Raw genomic sequence first — 24,551 nt, forward strand, 5'->3', positions numbered from 1 at the left:
TCGTCAGTAAATGTTAATGCTAAGCTGGAATTGAATTAGAGCCGTCTGTTCCAAAAATCACCGAGATGGATTTATCCGTGACTCGGATGAGATAAAACGAATGCATAGAATAATACTGAGGAGTATAATAGATCACACGAGCTGTCGGGGGACAGGTGGGATTTGTTTTCTTGTCTTATACATTAGTGGAAAGATCTCACCATTTTGCATACATGACGAGCCATACACCTTCTATAGGAGTTGGGTCTATGCTGTGTTTGATTTGCTCCAAATTCTTTTAATTTTCACTTTTTTTTAACTCTATTTTTTATGTGTTCACTTTTTTTTATGTTGACCTATTTTTTTTGTTTTCCAGAGATTTGAGGCAATTGTGACTTTTTAAATAATATTTGCACAAATTAACTCTGGATCATTTTAACATTTGCTTCATTTTTTTTGTACACATTTTTCAATATTTTAGTGGAACATGAAACTTCTGGCTCCAAAAAATTAAATGAAAAAAATTAAGAACATTTTTTTATATTGTGCAAAATTCATGACCTAAGTGGAATTTTTATTCTTTTTATTGTGTAAACATTTTCTTTATTCTTTATTTCAAAAATTACAAGATATTGTTTTGGGCTGTATCATTAAGAGTGTTGCAATTCCAATTATGTGGGTTTTTTTAATATAAATTTTATTTTTTTTTAACTTTTTGAATATTTTTTTTGCATTTTTTTTACCTTTTCTTTACTTTTTATCTTAATGTCACGGGGGACTTGATCTTCTATGAGTGTGACCGCTCCTATTATGCACTCTGATACTTACATGATGATTACCGTACTTCTATAATACATGGATTTCCTGAAATTTCAGCTTCGTCGTTACATACGCAGTCATAATTTGGTCATAATTTGTGTAAATGGATCATTATTTCCGTTTCGGATTCCCCACGGGCGGTGGAGCCCATCACGTCTCTCCCTGGTGATGTTGTCGCTGTTGGTTGGGTGTTGAGGCTTTGATCTTTGAAATTGGGAATGAGAGCAGGTAGTTTGAGGGCACTTTACACTTTAATATATTTAGACATCAAAGCTCAGCTGGAATCGCCCGAGCCGACATCACCGGCGCACAATGGCTCCGCTGTTATTTCTGGTATCATGACCAAGAATCACTCATCACAGGCGGAGGTCACCATCAATTGACCAGAACAAAAAATAATTTCCATCCAAAAAGTAACGCTGCCTGAAGGTTTTTGCGGTGTGTGCTAGGACGCTTCTTCATCCTGATAAGCAGACTGAGTGTATAACAACCGACCCTCACCGGTGTATAACGTCCGGCCCCTCGTCAGCTGCCCTTGTATAACAACTGGCCTCTCACCTCCCGGTGTATAAAATCCATCCCCATTGCCCCCCGGTGTATAACATCCGGCCCCTCGCTTCCATTAAATAACATCAGGCCCCTCGTTAGCCCCCCCCCCCCTGTGTATAACATCTGGCCCTTCACCCCCTGGTGTAGAACATTCGCCCCTCACTCCCCTGGTGTATAACATCCGGCCCCTCGACTTCAGTGTATAACATCCAGCCCCATCACCCCCCGGTGTATAACATCTGGCCCCTCACCTCCTGGTATATAACATCCACCACTCATCTCCCCAGTGTATAACTTCTGGCCCCTGCTCCCAGTGTATAACATCTGCCCCACGCTCCCCGATGCATGATATCTGGCCTCTCGCCCCCAGGGTATAACATCCACCCCCTCGCCCACAGGGTATAACATCCACCCCTCACTCCGGTGTATAACATCTGACCCCTCGCCCCTGGTGTATAACATCCGGCCCCTCACTCCCCGGTGTATAACATCCGGTCTCTCATCTCTGGTGTGTAACATCTGGCCCCTCGCCCCTGGAGTATAACATCTGGCCCCTCACTTCCTGGTGTATAACATTGGGCCCCTCCCTCACCGATGTATAACATCCAGCCCCTCACTTCCCGCTGTATGACATCCGACCCCTCACTCCCCGCTGTATTACATCAGGCCTCTCGCCCCTGGTGTATAACATCCGGCCCCTAGTTTTCCAGTGTATAAAATCCAGCTCCTCGCTTCCTGGTGTACAACATCCAGGCCCCTCACCCCCGTATCACAACATCCGGCCCCTCGCCATCAGTGTATAACATCCAGCTCCTTGCTCTCTGGTGTATATGCAGCGCCCCAGATTCCTGGTCATTGCAGTACTGTGGCTCCATCACTAAGGGGAGCTATGGTACGTCTGATGGCACTGAAGGAGTTCATCTGAGCAGGTATCACAGACACCAATTCATTTCACCGCCGGGCCTTCAGGGGGAGCTAAGGGTTCTATTCATTAGGCCACTCCTCACACACTGGTAAAACTGGGGGTCAGGCAGGAAGTTAGAGAGAAAGCTGACTGGGTTGGAGCCAGGCAACACCTTGTGGCAGAGGGTGTTGCAGGGGAAGATTCGGTAGGGTCTCTGTCAGGGGTGGGATCCTGACAGAGGCTTGGCAACTAGAGAGAACGAAACGGGACCGTGCCTGCTCAGTATAGCGGCGGTGCCCAAGGAAGGATTGGAAGCGAGATAGATTGTGCTGAGTGAGAAACGAGATCAAAGCAAGAGGAGAATACCAGTAGGGGTTATGCTGTAAGACCGAGGCAACACCCTACTGAGGCGCACAACCGGTGGCCGGAACGCCGAGGGAGTATTACAATATTCAGCTTCAAGCAATACTCTAAACAGCGGCAGGACAGTCAGTCTAAGGCGGGCTGTCTCACCTAAATCACCTATGCAGTCTTGGGGGGCAACTTGTGGAGAGGGGCGACTCTAGGGTCCCGGAAGAGCTCCGAGCCTACCCGTCAAACGGGTGCCGTTCTAACCGTAACAACAGGGAGGAACGGAAGAATTAGCAGAACATCATCTAATTGAGTTGTGAGGGAACTTAAGAAACGGACACAACAGTTGTGGGGACTATCCCGTAAGCACAGCAGGGAAGGACCGCAACACCTAGCGCTAGCAGGAAGGCACAGATTTCCACCTGCTTAGAGAACTCTGGAGGTGCCATTGGACCGGCCGGACTTGCGCACCCTGGTGATCTGGATTCCGGGCTGAGGACCCAGAGATCTTCAGTAAAGAGGTAAAGAGACTGCAACCTGATGTCCTCGTTATTTACTGCACTGCACCACTACACCATATTTATTCTCTGTGCGCCCCACGGCAGGGTCACGGACCGGGCCTAGCCACCGTGACAACCCCTGAGCAGAGACTCGCAGGCCCGGTACCGGGTACCCCTCGGCCCTGCGGCGGTGGGGGCGCTACATATAACATCCAGCTCCTCGCACCCCCCGGTTTACAACATATGGCCCTTTTACCCCTGGGGTATAACATCCGGCTCCTCACTCCCCTGTGTATAACATCCGGTCTCTCATCTCTGGTATGTAACATCAGGCCCCTAGCTCCCCGGTGTATAACATCTGGCCCCTCGCCCCTGGTGTATAACATCTGGCCCCTCGCCCCTGTTGTATAACATCTGGCCCCTCGCCCCTGGTGTATAACATCTGGCCCCTCACCCCTGGTGTATAACATCCGGCCCCTCACTCCCCGGTGTATAACATCCGGTCTCTCATCTCTGCTATATAACATCCGGCCCCTCACTCCCCGGTGTATAACATCTGGCCCCTCACACCTGGAGTATAACAACTGGCCCCTCGCCCCTGGTGTATAACATCTGGCCCCTCGCTTCCCGGGTACCCCTCGGCCCTGCGGCGGTGGGGGCGCTACAACTTGGCGTCACGAACAGGATCTACTTAAGCCTGAAGAATCAGGTCATGTGTGCCTTGGAACTGTGATTTATTGTGCTTGGACTGTACTTTATTGCAAGACTGTGTGCTGCCGTTTACCGCCAAAAGTTCCCGCCAAAAGTCGCCGCCATTGCTACACCAAAGAAGAAGGAGGGCGTGCCATGGGCGGAGACTACCAAAGTGGCGCCAGAAGCGGCGACCGCCCCCTGCGCCTCTTGCTGCAAAGCGAAGACCTGCCCCAAAGCAGAGGACGACCCCTTGATTTGCGATGGCGAGAAGCAGGTGACGGAGAAGCTCGACCTTGGAGGAATGGCGGAGTCAGGTGCATGCACTGCCACCGACTATCAGACAGCGATGACGAACAGCAAGTGCCTGAACGAAGAAGGAGCAATCCCGGCTTGCCCTCATCCCTCAGAGGCGGACCTATGTCCACCGCAGCGGAAGGATCTGAATTCCTTGGAACCGGCTGCGAAACTGAACTTACCCATCCCATCCTTGAAGCCAGCGGAGGAGGAACCATGGTGGGCGGAGCCGCATCCGGGGACCACAGTGGAGGAGCCGCGGTCCAGGCTGCAGCCGATTCCAGCGTCGTCGTCAACGGACCGGATCGGCATCGGTGGAATCACATCGGGCGCAGGTATGGAAGACGCCCCTGCACCCCCGCTCGATCCCGCTCCCGCGACCGGCCCTCACCCCAGTAGAAGCCGCCTCCTCTCGGCAGAGCTGGTGGTGTTACCCCCTGACGCCATGGGGAAGCTGGTACCACCGCTGCCGACTAGGATGGGGGAACCTGTAGATGTGGGCCCGGAAGGGGTGACCCTTCAGTGGGACACCCCCCGGATCGGGCCAGATGGAGTTCGGGAAGAAGGATTCACCCTTGCTGTACTTACCTGGGAGCAATACAAACAATGCTTGATCCTACATTGGAAAAGGCAAAAAGAGGCAGAGCTGACTGACCCACCGAGGGTGCAACAACCACCTCTTGCATGTGATGACAGGGACATGGTGAGGCGAGGTACTGTGTTGGCCTTCCACCCGAAGAGAGGATGGGGCTCCATACAGGAACCGGGGCTACCCACTGACGTCTTTGTTGCCAGCTGCAACGTGAAGACTCCCTGCTGCGGCCGAAGCGGTGATCCATTACAGAGAGGGGATCCGGTGACTTACACCCGTCATCGGAATGCATACGGGTGGTATGCCCGGGACGTGCGCCGCTGTGAGCTTGGGGGAGCGTCATCTGCTACTTCAACCATGATGGAACCAGACGTGACGGATCTTACCAACATTGCCGCTGTACGTCTCATTGCGGCGACTGAGCTGGCGGCTAGAGTCCGCCTTCGGGTTCAGACATCGGGTGGTCTGACTGCACCAGGGAAATCCACTAGTGATACTGGTGCGGCATCAGCTGCTGATCTAGAATCAAAGCCTGCACAGTCGGAAGGTGCCCACTTTCGGCTGATGTCCTGTGATTTACTATGAAGATAAACCTCGATACCATGAGTATGTATATAGTTACTGTTCTATTGTTTTTGCTGCTAAACCCGTCCTGGGTTAACTTTTAAAGGGATCCCTTTGTTGACCCGGGATCCCTTTTGTTTTGTTTGTTCTTCTAAGTTTTGCACAAGTTTCCAGAACTGCCACAATCATGAACAGTGCATGATACAAACTTTTTGTAAATAGTTTTCACCTTATTAAAGGTGCTCCCTACTGGTTTTACTTCAGAAAGGACTCTTTGTGAAGATACCACACTGGAACCTTTGCTAAGTACGGACTGGTAGCTTGGGAAGATATGCTACCTCATAGAGACTTGGTCCCTTCTTAAAGGGGATGTGCGCTTGTTGTACTTAAAGAATGGTATTGCTTTAAGATAGATAGCAATAATGTCTTGACCGAAAAGAAAGTGATAATGTTGATATGTAATCGTTAATGTGACTAACTAGTTAATTGTAAAAGAATGCTGATAATGTTCCCCGAAGGAAAAGTGAAAGTTAGAAGAAAGATGCAGTGGGCCCGTAGGGGTAGACGTAGTGTCCTGCATAGTTGCTAGTAAGAAAGTAATGAGAAAGTTTAAGGTTTTATAGAAAATGTTTGATAATGTTGACAGAAAATGGGGATAGAAGGTAAACCCTGAGTCCTCCTAGGAGCCATATAGAGATGGCTCAGTGCTCTTAAACTGAAAGTAATGTTACGTTCTATACTGTGTATAGTAGTTGAAAAGACAGAAGACTCGGGCTGAAAGGAGCGGTCCTGTAAGAAAGGAGAGGCAGTAGGTCTGGTGCCGTTAGGACAGGCGGTCCTGCAGATTTAAAGAAGGAGAATGTAAAAGTTAAATTGCCTTATAATGTGATTATAGGAAGGTCTTTAGCGGATTTAGAGTGTACATCCTTAAAGGCGATGTTAAATTATTGTTCAAGAATTTGTACTAAGTAGAATACCCGGTTGGGTAAGAAAAGTTATTTATAGCATGTTGCTATGATATTTAACCATGTTTGTAACGTTCAAGTGTCCTCACCTCCCATAAAGGGAAGCTCTGTTTAAATATACTTATTGTTATTGCACTCAACAAAATTGTATGTCTTTTTGCTAACTTGTATTGTTGTTTTCTTCCCAGTCCCGGAGTACTGGATTTAACCAGGGGGGAGTGCAGCGCCCCAGAGTCCTGGTCGTTGCAGTACTGTGGCTCCGCCACTAAGGGGAGCTATGGTACGTCTGATGGCACTGAAGGAGTTCATCTGAGCAGGTATCACAGACACCAATTCATTTCACCGCCGGGCCTTCAGGGGGAGCTACGGGTTCTATTCATTAGGCCACTCCTTACACACTGGTAAAACTGGGGGTCAGGCAGGAAGTTAGAGAGAAAGCTGACTGGGTTGGAGCCAGGCAACACCTTGTGGCAGAGGGTGTTGCAGGGGAAGATTCGGTAGGGTCTCTGGCAGGAGTGGGATCCTGACAGAGGCTTGGCAACTAGAGAGAACGAAACGGGACCGTGCCTGCTCAGTATAGCGGCGGTGCCCAAGGAAGGATTGGAAGCGAGATAGATTGTGCTGAGTGAGAAACGAGATCAAAGCAAGAGGAGAATACCAGTAGGGGTTATGCTGTAAGACCGAGGCAACACCCTACTGAGGCGCACAACCGGCGGCCGGAACGCCGAGGGAGTATTACAATATTCAGCTTCAAGCAATACTCTAAACAGCGGCAGGACAGTCAGTCTAAGGCGGGCTGTCTCACCTAAATCACCTATGCAGTCTTGGGGGGCAACTTGTGGAGAGGGGCGACTCTAGGGTCCCGGAAGAGCTCCGAGCCTACCCGTCAAACGGGTGCCGTTCTAACCGTAACAACAGGGAGGAACGGAAGAATTAGCAGAACATCATCTAATTGAGTTGTGAGGGAACTTAAGAAACGGACACAACAGTTGTGGGGACTTTCCGTAAGCATAGCAGGGAAGGACTACAACACATAGCGCTAGGGGGAAGGCACAGATTTCCTCCTGTGAAGAGAACTCTGGAAGTGCCATTGGACCGGCCGGACTTGCGCAGCCTGGTGAACCATATTCTGGACTGAGGACCCAGAGATCTTCAGTAAAGAGGTAAAGAGACTGCAACCTGGTGTCCTCGTTATTTACTGCACTGCACCACTACACCATATTTATTCTCTGTGCGCCCCACGGCAGGGTCACGGACCGGGCCTAGCCACCATGACAACCCCTGAGCAGAGACTCGCAGGCCCGGTACCGGGTACCCCTCGGCCCTGCGGCGGTGGGGGCGCTGCATATAACATCCAGCTCCTCGCACCCCCCGGTTTACAACATACGGCCCTTTTACCCCTGGGGTATAACATCCGGCTCCTCACTCCCCTGTGTATAACATCCGGTCTCTCATCTCTGGAATGTAACATCAGGCCCCTAGCTCCCCGGTGTATAACATCTGGCCCCTCGCCCCTGGTGTATAACATCTGGCCCCTCGCCCCTGTTGTATAACATCTGGCCCCTCGCCCCTGGTGTATAACATCTGGCCCCTCACCCCTGGTGTATAACATCCGGCCCCTCACTCCCCGGTGTATAACATCCGGTCTCTCATCTCTGCTATATAACATCCGGCCCCTCACTCCCCGGTGTATAACATCTGGCCCCTCACACCTGGAGTATAACAACTGGCCCCTCGCCCCTGGTGTATAACATCTGGCCCCTCGCTTCCCGGTGTATAACATTGGGCCCCTCCCTCACCGATGTAGAACATCCAGCCCCTCACTTCCCGCTGTATAACATCCGACCCCTCACTCCCCGCTGTAATACATCAGGCCTCTCGCCCCTGGTATATAACATCCGGCCCCTAGTTTTCCAGTGTATAAAATCCAGCTCCTCACTTCCTGGTTTACAACATCCAGCCCCTCACCCCCGTATCACAACATCCGGCCCCTCACCCCCGTATCACAACATCCGGCCCCTCACCCCCATATCACAACATCCAGCCCCTCACCCCCATATCACAACATCCGGCCCCTCGCCATCAGTGTATAACATCCAGCCCCTTGCTCTCTGGTGTATAACATCCGGCTCCTCGCACCCCACAGTTTACAACATACGGCCCCTTTACCCCTGGGGTATAACATCTGTCCCCATTGCCCCCAGTGTATTACATCCCTCCTCACAACCCCGGTGTATAACATCCACCCCTCACCCCTGGTCCATTACATCTGTCCTTTCGACCCCGGTGAATAATATTTGGCCCCCTGCCTTTGGTGTATAACATTCGGCTCTTCGCCACCCCAGTGTTCAACCACCGCCCCCTGCTCACCGGTATATAACCTACAGCCCCTCATTGTGTTGTACACTATCACTAACGTGACAAAATGGCTTTTGACAAAGATCTCGCTGATACCAGCTCAGTCCTGTAATAGGAGCCACCAGGGAAACAAGTCTGTTCAGGACATTTCTTCCTCCTAAATCGCCCCCCCCATCACCTGTGAGTGGAATGAAATGGAAGGAACTGCATCAACTCAGCCACCGAGTGGAGACCCCTTAACATTAAAGAGTGGGGTCCCTGAGTGCTGAGGAGCAGAGGGCAGAAAAGTCACCAACGCTCTTCTGCCTCCATAACTTGTATTAACATCAGCACAAACACTGTGCCCCCCGCGGAGCAGCTGCATGCAGCTGTACATCACCATGCACAATGCCGAGCGTTGAAAGGAGTGGTGTAAAGCCACCACCGCTGGACTCTGGAGGAGATGTGTTCTGTGCAGTGACGGATCACACTTCTCTATGTGGCATCTAATAAAACACAGAAGCAACACCCCAGTACTATAAAGGAATTTTTCCACCCATAAAAAATATGAAAAATATATATGTAAAAATTATTATTATATTCCAGGAGGTCACCACATGTGCAAGCAATAGTGTAACCACTAAAAATAATTCAAGAGGACCATACTCCAACCAGAATCAGAACCAGGACCGACACGGCAGGAAATATTTCAAATATATATATTTATTTATTCAGTGACAAGATAAAAACCTTTAAAATCTACAGACATTATATTCCATTAATATGCATGTGTAAAATATATATATATATACAAGAAGAAAAATAATGTGCACGTATCAGGACTTCATATAGCAGGTCCTGGTTCTGATTCTGGTTGGAGTATGGTCCTCTATGTGGCATCTGAAGAGGAGTCTGGCTTTGATGAATGGCAGTAGGACATTGCCCCTTGACTGCATTGTGCGCACTGTACAGTTTGGTGGAGGAGGATAATGCTATGGGCTGTTATCAGGGGTCAGCATTGGGCCCTTAGACCCAGTGAAGGGAAATCTTAGTTCTTCAGCACAAGACATTGTGGACAATAGTAGCTTCCAGCTTTGTGGGAACAGTTTGGGGAAGACCCTTTCGCATAGCTCCCAACCGTCCCTCATACTACAGGACTGTCCCGATTTTGAGCCAGCAGGAGAAGCAGCCAACACACCCCCTTGTATTAGGCCACACCCCCTCCACATCTTCTTCTCTGGTGGTTCAGAGAGGGAGAGAGGACATTCTGAGGTACCTGTGTGTGTGTGTTTTACAGTACAAAGCAGTGTGTGTGTGTACTGCACACATACATGCAGCTGGCCCTACTCTGCTGTCCTTACAGTACAAGGCATTATAACCAGGAGTAGTGTCAGCAGTTAGAGCAATCCAGTGCAGCCTGTTAGTCATAGGCACAGTATACAGTATATATATATATATATATATATATATATATATATATATATATATATCCTTTATATACTACAGCAGTTATGGAGTGGATCCTTTAGATAGTGGTGTCTGAGTGCATGCAGAGTTCACAGAGCTGGGGTACATTGCAATGTGCAGGATCTGTGAGACAGCAGTGTGGACAGTGACAGGTGGTGAAATCTTTGCCTGCATTGTAAGCAGAGCTGCTGGCACACATCTACCACCCCGACTGTACACTGGCATCGTCATGTGGGTCCATTATACAGTATGGAGCACTGTGTGGCCATTATACAGTATTGAGCATCATGTGGGGCCATTATACAGTATGGAGCACTATGTGTGGCCATTATACAGTATGGAGCACTGTGTGGCCATTATACAGTATTGAGCATCATGTGGGGCCATTATACAGTATTGAGCATCATGTGGGGCCATTATACAGTATTGAGCATCATATGGGGCCATTATACAGTTTGGAGCACTGTGTGGCCATTATACAGTATGGAACATCATGTGTGGCCATTCTACAGTATGGAGAACTGTGTGGCCATTAAACAGTATGGAGTATCATGTGGGTCCATTATACAGCATGAAGCACTGTGTGGCCATTATACAGTATGGAGCACTGTGTGGCTATTATACAGTATAGAGCACTGTGTGGCCATTATACAGTATGGAGCATCATGTGTGGCCATTATACAGTATGGAGCATCATGTGTGGCCATTATACAGTATAGAGCATCATGTGGGTCCATTACACAGTATGGAGCACTGTGTGGCCATTATACAGTATGGAGCATCATGTATGGCCATTATACAGTATGGGGCATCATGTGTGGCCATTATACAGTATGGAGCACTGTGTGGCCATTATACAGTATGGAGCATCATGTGTGGCCATTATACAGTATGGATGCTGTCAGTCATTACATTGGCTACCCATCCACTCCAGAATCCAGTACAAAACTACTACCCTCATCCACAAAGCACTCCATGGCTCAGCACCACCCTACATCTCCTCTCTGGTCTCAGTCTACCACCCTACCCGTGCCCTCCGCTCCGCTAATGACCTCAGGTTAGCATCCTCAATAATCAGAACCTCCCACTCCCGTCTCCAAGACTTTACATGTGCTGCGCCGATTCTTTGGAATGCACTACCTAGGTTAATACGATTAATCCCCACAGTTTTAAGCGTGCCCTAAAAACTCATTTGTTCAGATTGGCCTACTGCCACAATGCATTAACCTAACGATCCCTGTGTGGCCTATCATAAAAAAAAAAAACATAATCAGGTTCCTCGCATCATGTTCTCATACACTTTATGCAGTTAATAGCACTCTGTGTCTGTACTGCTACATACTTAGGCTGATAACTGGTTTATGCAGCTTTACATGAACACCCGAGCCTTACACTATGGCTGGTCCAAATAACTAAAGCAATTTTTACCATCCACCTCTCGTGTCTCCCCTTTTCCTCATAGATTGTAAGCTTGCGAGCAGGGCCCTCATTCCTCTTGATATCTATTTTGAACTGTGATTTCTGTTATGCTGCAATGTCTATTGTCTGTACAAGTCCCCTCTATAATTTGTAAAGCGCTGCGGAATATGTTGGCGCTATATAAATAAAATTATTATTATTTATTATTATGGAGAATCATGTGGGGCCATTATGCAGTATGGAGCATCATGTGGGGCCTGTTGTGAATTCCGTTCTCGGGCTCCCTCTTGTGGTCATGAGTGGTACTTTGTGAGTTCTGTTCTTGGGCTCCCTCTGGTGGCTTTTAGCGATACGGCTGGTCTGTAGCTGGGCTCAGCTGCCTCGTTGTCTATTATCCTGGCTCCTATTTAACTCCACCTGGACCTTTACTTGTTGCCTGCTGTCGTTGTATTCAGTACTGGTTCAGATCTCTCTGGGACTTCCTTGTGACCTGTCTCCTCCTGGAGAAGCTAACTCTTGCTAGTTCATTTTTTGCTCATTGTTTTTTTAAAATGTTTCTCAGTATATGATGAGTTCAGTCCAGCTTGCTTATATGTGATTTTCTTGCTAAGCTGGAAGCTCTGGGGTGCAGAGTTGCGCCCCTCACATCGTGAGTCAGTGTGGGGGTTTTTTGTATTCTCTGCGTGGATAATTTTTGTAGTATTTTATACTGACCGCACAGATTCCTTGCTATCTTCTGACTATCTAGTGATTAGCGGGCCTCATTTGCTAAAACCTGTTTTCATTTCTACATTTGTGCTTTCCCCCTTAACTCACCGTTATTATTTGTGGGGGGCTGTCTATACTTTGGGGTAAATTTCTCTGAGGCAAGTGAGGCTTGTTTTCTCTCTAGGGATAGCTAGTTTCTCAGGCTGTGAAGAGGCGTCTAGGCCTGTTAGGAACGCTCCACGGCTGCCTATAGTGTGTGTTGATAGGATCAGTGTTGCGGTCTGTACAGTTCCCACGTTCCCAGAGCTTGTCCTTCATTTCTGGTTTAACTATCAGGTCAGTTCATGTGTTCCTGACCACCGAACCATAACAGGGGCCATTATACAGTATGAAGCACTATGTGGCCATTATACAGTATGGAGCACTGTGTGGCCATTATACAGTATGGAGCACTGTGTGGCCATTATACAGTATGGAGTGTGTGGCCATTATACAATATGAAGCATCATGTGGGGCCATTATACAGTATGGAGCATCATGAGTGGCCATTATACAGTATGGAGCACTGTGTGGCCATTATACAGCATGGAGCACTATGTGTGGCTATTATACAGTATGGAGCACTGTGTGGCCATTATACAGTATTGAGCATCATGTGGGGCCATTATACAGTATTGAGCATCATGTGGGGCCATTATACAGTACTGAGCATCATGTGGGGCCATTATACAGCATGGAGCACTGTGTGGCCATTATACAGTATGGAGCATCATGTGTGGCCATTATACAGTACGGAGAACTGTGTGGCCATTATACAGTATGGAGTATCATGTGGGTCTATTATACAGCATGAAGCACTGTGTGGCCATTATACAGTATGGAGCACTGTGTGGCTATTATACAGTATGGAGCACTGTGTGGCCATTATACAGTATGGAGCATCATGTGTGGCCATTATACAGTATGGAGCATCATATGGGGCCATTATACAGTATTGAGCATCATGTGGGTCCATTACGCAGTATGGAGCACTGTGTGGCCATTATACAGTATGGAGCACTGTGTGGCCATTATACAGTAAGGAGCATCATGTATGGCTGGCCATTATACAGTATGGAGCATCATGTGTGGCCATTATACAGTATAGAACATCATGTGTGGCCATTATACAGTATGGAGCACTGTGTGGCCATTACAGTATGGAGCATCATGTGTGGCCATTATACAGTATGGAGCACTGTGTGGCCATTATACAGTATGAAGCATCATGTGGGGCCATTATACAGTATGGAGCACTCTGTGTGGCCATTATACAGATTGGCGCACTGTGTGGCCATTATACAGTATGGAGCATCACGTGTGGCCATTATACAGTATGGAGCACTGTGTGGCCATTATACAGTATGGAGCACTGTGTGGCCATTATACAGTATGAAGCATCATGTGGGGCCATTATACAGTATGGAGCACTCTGTGTGGCCTTTATAAAGTATGGAGCACTGTGTGGCCATTATACAGTATGGAGCATCATGTGTGGCCATTATACATTATGGAGCACTGTGTGGCCATTATACTGTATGGAGCACTGTGTGGCCATTATACAGTATGAAGCATCATGTGGGGCCATTATACAGTATGGAGCACTCTGTGTGGCCATTATACAGTATGGAGCACTGTGTGGCCATTATACAGTATGGAGCACTGTGTGGCCATTATACAGTATGAAGCATCATCATCATGTGGGGCCATTATACAGTATGGAGCACTGTGTGGCCATTATACAGCATGGAGCACTGTGTGGCCATATTTTTTTCTGTTCATAATTATTGTTTATGAAACAGTGTGATCAGCAGTGCTAAATGGGTGTGTTCGGGGCGTGGATATGGGTGTGACTAGTTGTGAAATGGGTGTGGTCAGGGGCGTGGCCTAAAAATTGCCGCTGCGTTCTGTGCGCGCCACTACCTTTCTCCCTCTTAACCTTCTTCTAAAGTTGGGAGGTATGCCTTTCCTGTTCCCCATGAATGTGCCAAGTTCACAAGGTCCATACATGACCTAGACCGCCCGCACAGAGCCCAGACCTTCGCCCCATCCATTACCAGATTGTGATCGTGGCCTCTCCCCAATATCAGGGTCCGACCTCACAAAAGCTCTTCTGGATGAAGGCGGAAAAATTCCCACAGACCCCTTCATAATCTTGTATAAATCCTTCCCAGAAGAGCGGGAGCCGTTATATCTGCAGAGGGTCTGACGCCATATTAATGTCTATGGATGTAGGATGGCAGGTCCTAAAAGCTCCTGGAGGTGGGATAAGGAGGGGGCACATACTTTTATCTATTTAGTGTGATTACTTAATCACAAACATTAAAAAAGCCCAAATCAGGAGATATAATATTGGGGCTCGTCTGTTCAGGACCCTCATCCCTGTAGAGCGGCTATAAAGAGCATCTCTCGCTCCGGAGGACCCGAACTGTCCCATTGATTTGAATGGACAATGTGTAATACTTCTTTTCTCCTGTGGCGGCGCTGTAGGGAAATTGAACACTTATTGCCAGGTTTCTCCATAGATCACTGCTGATCGCTGCAGGTTCTGCTGTTAAGGGAAAACTCCCTTGAAATCTGGAAAGTCCCTTGGCCGTCAGCCACGTGTGCGTCCGTAGAAGCCAGAAAATTGGCAGCGGTGAAAGTCACAAATAAAGGTTTGTGTTTTGTTTGTTTTTTTGCTGGAACTTTTCCTATGAATCCACATTGTGTCAGTCATCCGGCCGGGGAGGGGAGGAATGCGGGCGAGTGGGTGGCTTTTATTTTCACCTTGGATTTTAAAGTGTTTTTTTCTCCTGTGACCGCCCCGCCTTCAGCAATCACATGAATCCCGAACAAAGGAGCCCCGAGCACCTTCCCCAGAACTCGTCCTGGAGCGGAGTCACCTGGATGGGCCCCCGGGAAGGAGGACACACCGGTCAGTGACCGGGGACGGTGACACGGAGCTGACCGGGACGGATCAGGAAGGTAACGTCTCCCTGAACTCTTTGCTTTTCACTTTCACCGACACATTGTAGCAAAACATCAGGGGCAGGAAACATTTCTCACAGCTGAGGGTTTCTTACAATTACTGTTTGTCCAAATTTTATATCCGGGCAGGAAAAAGATTTTGTGTTTAGCCGATAAAATGATGGACACATTGCCAGCGTCATAGACTTTGAATAATGCTGCAGGACGCTTGTGCAACCTGATGCTCCAGACCACTCATCCAAAGAGCAATCAGGACGCGAAAGCACCGCACTATTGATCAGTGCGGACACACTCAAGCCTAACGATCAATACGTCTACCATGGAGAAGATGTAAATAAAAATATTTCCATTCACTGGCAGCAAGCAGAGGACGTAAAAAAATGTTGGACTAAGGAAGTTGCAGGACTCTTTGCTATAGCATTATGAAAGTGTTATTCCCAAAAAAGTAGTATTCTGAATCCTGTAAAATCACAAGTGTTCGACCCTTTGTTATATAGTAATGTCCTCCATCCTGGGCCCCTACCAGGTATATATGTTTCCCATCTTGGTATATATGTCCCCCATCCTGGTATATATGTCCCCCATCCTGGTATATATGTCCCCCATCCTAGGCCCCCATCCTGGTATATATGTCCCCATCCTGGTATACATGACCCCCATCCTGGTATATATGTCCTCCATCCTGGTATATATATCCCACATCCCGGTATACATGTCCCCCATCCTGGTATATATGTCCCCATCCTGGTATACATGACCCCCATCCTGGTATATATGTCCCCCATCCTGGTATATATGTCCCCCATCCTAGGCCCCCATCCTGGTATATATGTCCTCCATCCTGGTATATATGTCCCCATCCTTGTATATATATCCCCCATCCTGGTATATATGTCCCCCATCCTAGTTTATATATCCCCTATCCTGATATATATATCACCCATCCTTGTATATATGTCCCCATCCTGGTATATATGTCCCCATCCTGGTACATATGTCTCCCATCCTGGTATATATGTCTCCCATCCTGGTATATATGTCCCCATCCTGGTATATATGTCTCCCATCCTGGTATATATGTCCCCCATCCTTGTATATATATCCCCCATCCTTGTATATATGTCCCCATCCTGGTATATATGTCCCCATCCTGGTATATATGTCTCCCATCCTGGTATATATGTCTCCCATCCTGGTATATATGTCCCCATCCTGGTATATATGTCTCCCATCCTGGTATATATGTCCCCCATCCTTGTATATATATCCCCCATCCTTGTATATATGTCCCCCATCCTGGTATATACAGTGGGTATGGAAAGTATTCAGACCCCTTTAAATTTTTCACCCTTTGTTTCATTGCAGCCATTTGGTAAATTCAGAAAAGTTCATTTTTTTCTCATTAATATACACTCTGCACCCCATCTTGACTGAAAAAAACAGAAATGTAGAAATTTTTGCAAATTTATTAAAAAAGAAAAACTGAAATATCACATGGTCATAAGTATTCAGACCCTTTGCTCAGTGTTGAGTAGAAGCACCTTTTGAGCTAGTACAGCCATGAGTCTTCTTGGGAACGATGCAACAGGTTTTTCACCCCTGGATTTGGGATTCCTCGGCCATTCTTCCTTGCAGGTCCTCTCCAGTTCCGTCAGGTTGGACGGTGAACGTTGGTGGACGCCATTTTCAGGTCTCTCCAGAGATACTCAATTGGGTTTAGGTCAGGGCTCTGGCTGGGCCGGTCAGGAATAGTCGCAGAGTTGTTCTGAAGCCACTCCTTTGTTGTTATTTTAGCTGTGTTCTTAGGGTCATTGTCTTATTGGAAGGTGAACCTTCAGCCAAGTCTGAGGTCCAGAGCACTCTGGAAGAGGTTTTCATCCAGGATATCTCTGTACTTGGCCGCATTCATGCTCCCTTCAATGACAACCAGTCGTCCTGTCCCTGCAGCTGAAAAACACCCCCATAGCATGATGCTGCCACCACCATGTTTCACTGTTGGGATTGTATTGGGCAGGTGATGAGCAGTGCCTGGTTTTCTCCACACATACCGCTTAGAATGATCACTACAAAAGTCTATCTTCATCTCATCAGACCAGAGAATCTTTTTCCTCATAGTCTGGGAGTCCTTCATGTGTTTTTTAGCAAACTCTATGCGGCTTTCATATGTCTTGCACTGAGGAGAGGCTTCCGTCGGGCCACTCTACCATAAAGGCCCGACTGGTGGAGGGCTGCAGTGATAGTTGACTTTGTGGAACTTTCTCCCATCTCCCTACTGCATCTCTAGAGATCAGCCACAGTGATCTTGGGGTTCTTCTTTACCTCTCTCACCAAGGCTCTTCTCCCACGATTGCTCAGTTTGGCTGCATGGCCAGGTCTAGGAAGACTTCTGGTGGTCCCAAACTTCTTCCATTTAAGGATTATGGTGCCCACTGTGCACTTAAGAACCTTGAGTACTGCAGAAATTCTGTTGTAACCTTGGCCAGATCTGTGCCTTGCCACAATTCTGTCTCTGAGCTCCTTGGCCAGTTCCTTTGGCCTCATGATTCTCATTTGGTCTGACATGCACTGTGAGCTGTGAGGTCTTATATAGACAGGTGTGCGCCTTTCCAAATCAAGTCCTATCAATTTAATTACACACAGCTGGACTCCAATGAAGGAGTAGAACCATCTCAAGGAGGATCACAAGGAAATGTACAGAATGTGACTTACATATGAGTGTCTGAGCAAAGGGCCTGAATACTTAGGACCATGTGATATTTCAGTTTTTCATTTTTAACAAATTTGGAAAAATTTCTACATTTCTGGTTTTTTTCCATCAAGATCGGGTGCAGAGTGTACATTAATGAGAAAAAAATGAACATTTTTGAATTTCCCAAATGGCTGCAATTAAACAGAGTGAAAAATGTAAAGGGGTCTGAATACTGTCCGTACTCCCTGTATGTTCCCCATCCTGGTATACATGTCTCCCATCCTGGTATATATGTCCCCAATCCTGGTATATATGGCCCCCATCCTGGGCCCCCATCCTGGTATATATATCCCCCATCCTGGTATACATGTCCCCCATCCTGGTATATATATCCCCCATCCTGATATATATGTCCCCCATCCTGGTATACATGTCCCCCATCCTGGTATACATGTCCCCCATCCTGGTATATATATCCCCCATCCTGATATATATGTCCCCCATCCTGGTATACATGTCCCCCATCCTGGTATACATGTCCCCCATCCTGGTATACATGTCCCCCATCCTGGTATACATGTCCCCCATCCTGGTATACATGTCTCCCATCCTGGTATATATGTCCCCAATCCTGGTATATATGGCCCCCATCCTGGGCCCCCATCCTGGTATATATATCCCCCATCCTGGTATACATGTCCCCCATCCTGGTATATATATCCCCCATCCTGATATATATGTCCCCCATCCTGGTATACATGTCCCCCATCCTGGTATACATGTCCCCCATCCTGGTATATATATCCCCCATCCTGATATTTGTCCCCCATCCTGGTATACATGTCCCCCATCCTGGTATACATGTCCCCCATCCTGGTATACATGTCCCCCATCCTGGTATACATGTCCCCCATCCTGGTATATATGGCCCCCATCCTGGGCCCCCATCCTGGTATATATATCCCCCATCCTGGTATATATGTCCCCAATCCTGGTATACATGTCCCCCATCCTGGTATATATATCCCCCATCCTGATATATATGTCCCCAATCCTGGTATATATGGCCCCCATCCTAGGCCCCCATCCTGGTATATATGTCCCCCATCCTGGTATACATGTCCCCCATCCTGGTATACATGTCCCCCATCCTGGTATATATGTCCCCCCATCCTGGTATATATGTCCCCCATCCTGGTATACATGTCCCCCATCCTGGTATATATATCCCCCATCCTGGTATATATGTCCCCCATCCTGATATATATGTCCCCCATCCTGGTATATATGTCCCCCATCCTGGTATACATGTCCCCCATCCTGGTATACATGTCCCCCATCCTGGTATATATGTCCCCCATCCTGGTATACATGTCCCCCATCCTGGTATACATGTCCCCCATCCTGGTATACATGTCCCCCATCCTGGTATACATGTCCCCCATCCTGGTATATATGTCCCCCATCCTGGTATACATGTCCCCCGTCCTGGTATACATGTCCCCCTGTTCTGCAAAAAAAAATAAAATCATAACCAGCTGGCAGGCAGTGGCATTGGAGGGCCCTCCTCCCGCATGCGCCCGGTTGCGGCTGCAATCATTCTGCCCCTGTCGACAGCCCTATAGATGATGAACAGAGCGGAGATCATACACGCGCACCGCTGCTCCATTCTCGGGGGGCTGCAGAGCCCTCTATTCAGAGTATACGTAGATTCTGTGGCTGGAGGGGATACTTTGATTTTGTGACAATAATCCTAAACCCTCAGTTACACCTATGGGCAGTTTGTGACATGTAGTCCTGTTTTAAAGGGAAACTGCCATTTCTGTGTTGGCGCCTCTGTAGCTTTGAGCCGGTGGGTGTGAACACAGCTCTAGATACCCTAAAAAGGCCAGAAGAGGAAAACAGTGCAAACCCCGGATAGAACAGGAATAGCACTGTCCTGTCAGAACCTGTTTAACTCTCGCGCGTTTCACAATAGCTGTGTCCTCAGGCGATATCATCAGGATCAGACGCCGTCCATAATCACTAACTAAACACGTTATATTAAACTATCATTACCTTCGTAATCGACAGCTCGCTGTCAGAATCTCCATTACTTCACCTGCCGGCCGGCACCGCGGCTCACATGACTGCAAAAAAACCTGTAAAAATGTATTCATTTCATCGGCAATTCAAGTTTTATTCTGAGCTTCCCTCCTATACAAGGACTGATAACACCTCTGTATACAGTAGATAACACAGGATCCACCATTCACAATAGGTGATGTCACAGCTCACCTTCTCCTCCTCCTCCTGTACAATGACTGATTACACCTCTATATACAGTAGATAACACAGGATCCACCATTCACAATAGGTGATGTGACAGCTCACCTCCTCCTCCTGTACAATGACTGATAACACTTCTATATACAGTAGATAACACAGGATCCACCATTCACAATAGGTGATGTCACAGCTCACCTCCTCCTGTACAATGACTGATAACACCTCTATATACAGTAGATTTATACAGGATCCACCATTCACAATAGGTGATGTCACAGCTCACCTTCTCCTCCTGTACAATGACTGATAACACCTCTATATACAGTAGATAACAGGATCCACCATTCACAATAGGTGATGTCACAGCTCACCTCTTCCACCTGTACAATGACTGATAACACCTCTATATACAGTAGATAACACAGGATCCTCCATACACAATAGGTGATGTCACAGCTCACCCCCTCCTGTACAATGACTGATAACACCTCTATATACAGTAGATAACACAGGATCCACCATTCACAATAGGCGATGTCACAGCTCACCTCCTCCTCCTGTACAATGACTGATAACACCTCTATATACAGTAGATAACACAGGATCTACCATTCACAATAGGCGATGTCACAGCTCACCTCCTCCTCCTGTACAATGACTGATAACACCTCTGTATACAGTAGTTAACACAGGATCCACCATTCACAATAGGTGATGTCACAGCTCACCTCCTCCACCTGTACAATGACTGATAACACCTCTATATATAGTAGATAACACAGGATCCACCATTCACAATAGGTGATGTCACAGCTCACCTCCTCCACCTGTACAATGACTGATGACACCTCTATATACAGTAGATAACACAGGATCCACCATTCACAATAGGCGATGTCACAGCTCACCTCCTCCTCCTGTACAATGACTGATAACACCTCTATATACAGTAGATAACACAGGATCCTCCATACACAATAGGTGATGTCACAGCTCACCTCCTCCTGTACAATGACTGATAACACCTCTATATACAGTAGATAACACAGGATCCACCATTCACAATAGGCGATGTCACAGCTCACCTCCTCCTCCTGTACAATGACTGATAACACCTCTGTATACAGTAGTTAACACAGGATCCACCATTCACAATAGGCGATGTCACAGCTCACCTCCTCCTCCTGTACAATGACTGATAACACCTCTATATACAGTAGTTAACACAGGATCCACCATTCACAATAGGTGATGTCACAGCTCACCTCCTCCACCTGTACAATGACTGATAACACCTCTATATATAGTAGATAACACAGGATCCACCATTCACAATAGGTGATGTCACAGCTCACCTCCTCCACCTGTACAATGACTGATGACACCTCTATATACAGTAGATAACACAGGATCCACCATTCACAATAGGCGATGTCACAGCTCACCTCCTCCTCCTGTACAATGACTGATAACACCTCTGTATACAGGGGCTGTTCTGCTGCATCTCCTCTTGTCCTTCCTCATGGATACAGAGTGGATACGTCCCAGTGAATCCCTGGCGGCCATTACCCGGTGATTAGACGCCATGGCGCTGATACCAGGGGTCTTTGTCCAGGAACTTGTCAGGTTAATTTAATTAAGCCTCCTCCCGCCTGTGATGAACTCTCTGCTGTGCGTTTCGGAGCGTTTAATCCCCAGAGCCTGAAATCTCCTCTTTGAGTGTTAATTTAGTAGCTGCAGATCCGACCGCTCATTAACGCCTCGTGCAGTCGGCGCGCGAAACAGAAAATAGATTATCTGCTCGGAGTTTCTGCATGATTCTCCCATCATTATGTGCAGGAAATATAAACAGCGGTGATAAGCGGCGCAGAACGGTGACTCTTTAGGGCGGCGTACTGGCCCTTTAATTTTTCCACTGACTTCCTAAATCTTTGCAATTAAAGAGGTATTCCGGGTAAAAAAATAAAAAAATTATAAAATCATTGAGTGTTGTCCAATCGCCCAAACAAACAAAATACTACTTTTTACAAAATAAAACAGCTCCCCTTTCCTGTCCACAGGTGATACCAGGTATGACAGCTCAATTTCCAAAGCTAACCATTTTTTATTTAACACTTTAATTAGAAAAAAAGACAAAAAAAGTGTTAAAAACGCAATTAAAAAAAAAGTATTAAAATACGCAAATAATCTAAATTACTTAATATGTGATAAAACCATAAAACATGGGAATTTAGTCTGACTTGCAGTACCGGATACGACCATAGATCCACAGGTGGCGCTATTTTATGGCTAAAAAATTTACATTTGAACTTTTTTTTTCAGGTTAAAGTGCAAATCGTCTGTCTGGGGTGTCCTCACAATTTTGACATGGAAAATCTGCCATCTATAGATTTTGAGCAGTTAGCGGAGATTGGTACGTAACTGGTTACGAGATAGGAGGAACGTAGGATGCGGTCAATGTATGAGAAAACGTGCAGATTTTCTGCTGCTTTTCCTAACTTTGCCACTAGAGGGAGCTCAATACTTATAGATTTCCATATTCCTCCTTGTCTATAACTCCCTCTAGTGGTGGCAGAAAAATAGTCGGATTTTTTTTTTTCAGAGGGATGAGGAGGAGCAAGCAGAGCTGAGCGGCGACATTATTATTATTATTATTTTTTTTTTTTTTTGGTAGAGCTTAAGAGGGATGAGGAGGAGCAAGCAGAGCTGAGTGGCGACATTATTATTATTTTTTATTTTTTTGGCAGAGCTTCAGAGGGATGAGGAGGAGCAAGCAGAGCTGAGCGGCGACACAATGGATTCTCCGACTCAGGAAGCTAATGACGTCAGCATAAGTCACCCTTATTATGACATTGCCCGCCACGGCATCATCCACGTGGCCGGTGAGTCCTGACTACTGGCAAAGACGTCGAGGTGCCACAAACATCAGATTTAATATACCCGCACATACAGAATTTTGTCAAGTTTTTTTGTCTTTTGTGCCTTTTTTTATATATATATATTTTTTCTTTACCATTTTTTTAAAGCAGCTAAATTTGCCCCTCTCCCACCCCTTTCCCCTATTTGGAGGGCTTTCATGTTCACCAGAAAAATTTTTAGAAATTTTTTGCAATTTTTTTTACTGTAAAAAATAAAAAAAAATGCAAAATAAAAATTAAAAACAGGAAAAAAAAAAAAGAGAATTTCACCACACTAGCCCACCAGGGATGATGAAAGTCAGACCTTTTCTGCCCTAGACCACCAGGACTGTGTTAATCGAGTCCATCGAGTCCATCATGGTTGCTGATAACAATCCTTTCACAACACAAGACCACTAAGATGCTTTTACAAACACCGTGCTAATCTTGACCACCAGGGACGCTGATAATAACCTCTTCATCACTCCAGATGACCCTAGATTACTACAACTACCCCTTTTTTTGCCCTAGACCACCAGAAATGCATGAGACTGTACTATGCTAAGCCATCGGGGATGCTGAAAACCTCTTCGCCACACTAGACCACCAGGATGCTGATATAAACACCATAATAACCTAGGCCACCAGGGATTATACCATTACCCATTTGTCTTCCCTTGACCACCAGGGATGCATGAGACTGTATTAATTGAATACATGGTATGTATGTGATCCTACTAACCTAGACCACCAGGAATACTGATAATAACCTTTTTCACCAATCTAGATCACCAGGGATGATTACAGTTAACCTTTTTTTGCCCTAGACCACCAGGACTGCATGAGACTGTACTAATGGAAGCCATCAGAGATGCTGATAATAATCCCTTCATTACACTAGACCACCAGGATAATAATATAAACACCATACTATCCTAGAACACCAGGGATACTAATGATAACCTTTTCACCACTCCTGATCACCAGAGATGATTACAGTTACTATTTTTTCACCTAGACCACCAGGGATGCATGAGACTGTATTATCTCAAGCCATGAGGGATGCTGATATAATCTTCACCACACTAGGCCAGCAATATACGGTACATATAAAAACACCACAATAACCTAGGCCACCAGGGATGATATGATTACCCCTCTTTCTGCCCTAGACCACCAGGGATGCTTGAGATGGTACAAACCTAGGCCACCAGGGATGCTGATACTAACTCCATCATCACCTTACACCGTCAGAGTGTTGACATAAACAGCTTGTAACCTAGACCACCAAAGAAGCTGATTTGTTCACCACTCTAGCCCACCAGGACAGCAGGTACATACACATGCTGCATGTGCTTCCTCCCTCCATGGCCTCCTCCACCTAGTATAATCCAGACAAGCTTTCCCGTCTGATAATGGGTTTTGCCGCTAATAAGGTTTTTCCATATTAGCACTGAGCTCCGATCAAAGCCGGGAACCAGCGCCAAACCACAAAATATTATGTGATTGCATTAACCTCTTGGCTGCTGGGATGATGACAGCCTGTG

General features: G+C 46.9%; 1 protein-coding gene and 1 long non-coding RNA gene across 3 annotated transcripts in view; one reads left to right on the forward strand and one right to left on the reverse strand.

The window, feature by feature from the left end:
- LOC143776836 (uncharacterized) overlaps positions 1 to 22,389 on the reverse strand; it is a 60,648-nt gene extending 38,259 nt beyond the window's left edge. Inside the window, exons 1-2 of the long non-coding RNA XR_013215924.1 lie at positions 21,553 to 22,389; positions 19,898 to 19,968 (exon numbers count right to left, since the gene is read on the reverse strand). This is a non-coding gene — a long non-coding RNA (uncharacterized LOC143776836). The remainder of the gene's footprint in view (positions 1 to 19,897; positions 19,969 to 21,552) is intronic.
- The window catches only part of ARHGAP8 (Rho GTPase activating protein 8), a 191,652-nt gene that overhangs the window by 115,382 nt on the left and 51,719 nt on the right, over positions 1 to 24,551 (forward strand). Inside the window, exons 1-4 of one of the 2 annotated variants that reach the window (XM_077266610.1) lie at positions 14,696 to 14,837; positions 14,997 to 15,147; positions 22,430 to 22,520; positions 22,855 to 22,989. In XM_077266610.1, coding sequence (XP_077122725.1) covers positions 22,475 to 22,520; positions 22,855 to 22,989 — 181 coding nt within the window. In that variant the 5' untranslated portion in view covers positions 14,696 to 14,837; positions 14,997 to 15,147; positions 22,430 to 22,474. Of the gene's footprint in view, positions 1 to 14,695; positions 14,838 to 14,996; positions 15,148 to 22,429; positions 22,521 to 22,854; positions 22,990 to 24,551 lie in introns of those variants that run through there. The other variant, XM_077266616.1, reaches the window with a different exon arrangement.

The sequence above is a fragment of the Ranitomeya variabilis genome, chromosome 5 (assembly GCF_051348905.1).
Source record: "Ranitomeya variabilis isolate aRanVar5 chromosome 5, aRanVar5.hap1, whole genome shotgun sequence".
Lineage (NCBI taxonomy): Eukaryota > Metazoa > Chordata > Amphibia > Anura > Dendrobatidae > Ranitomeya > Ranitomeya variabilis.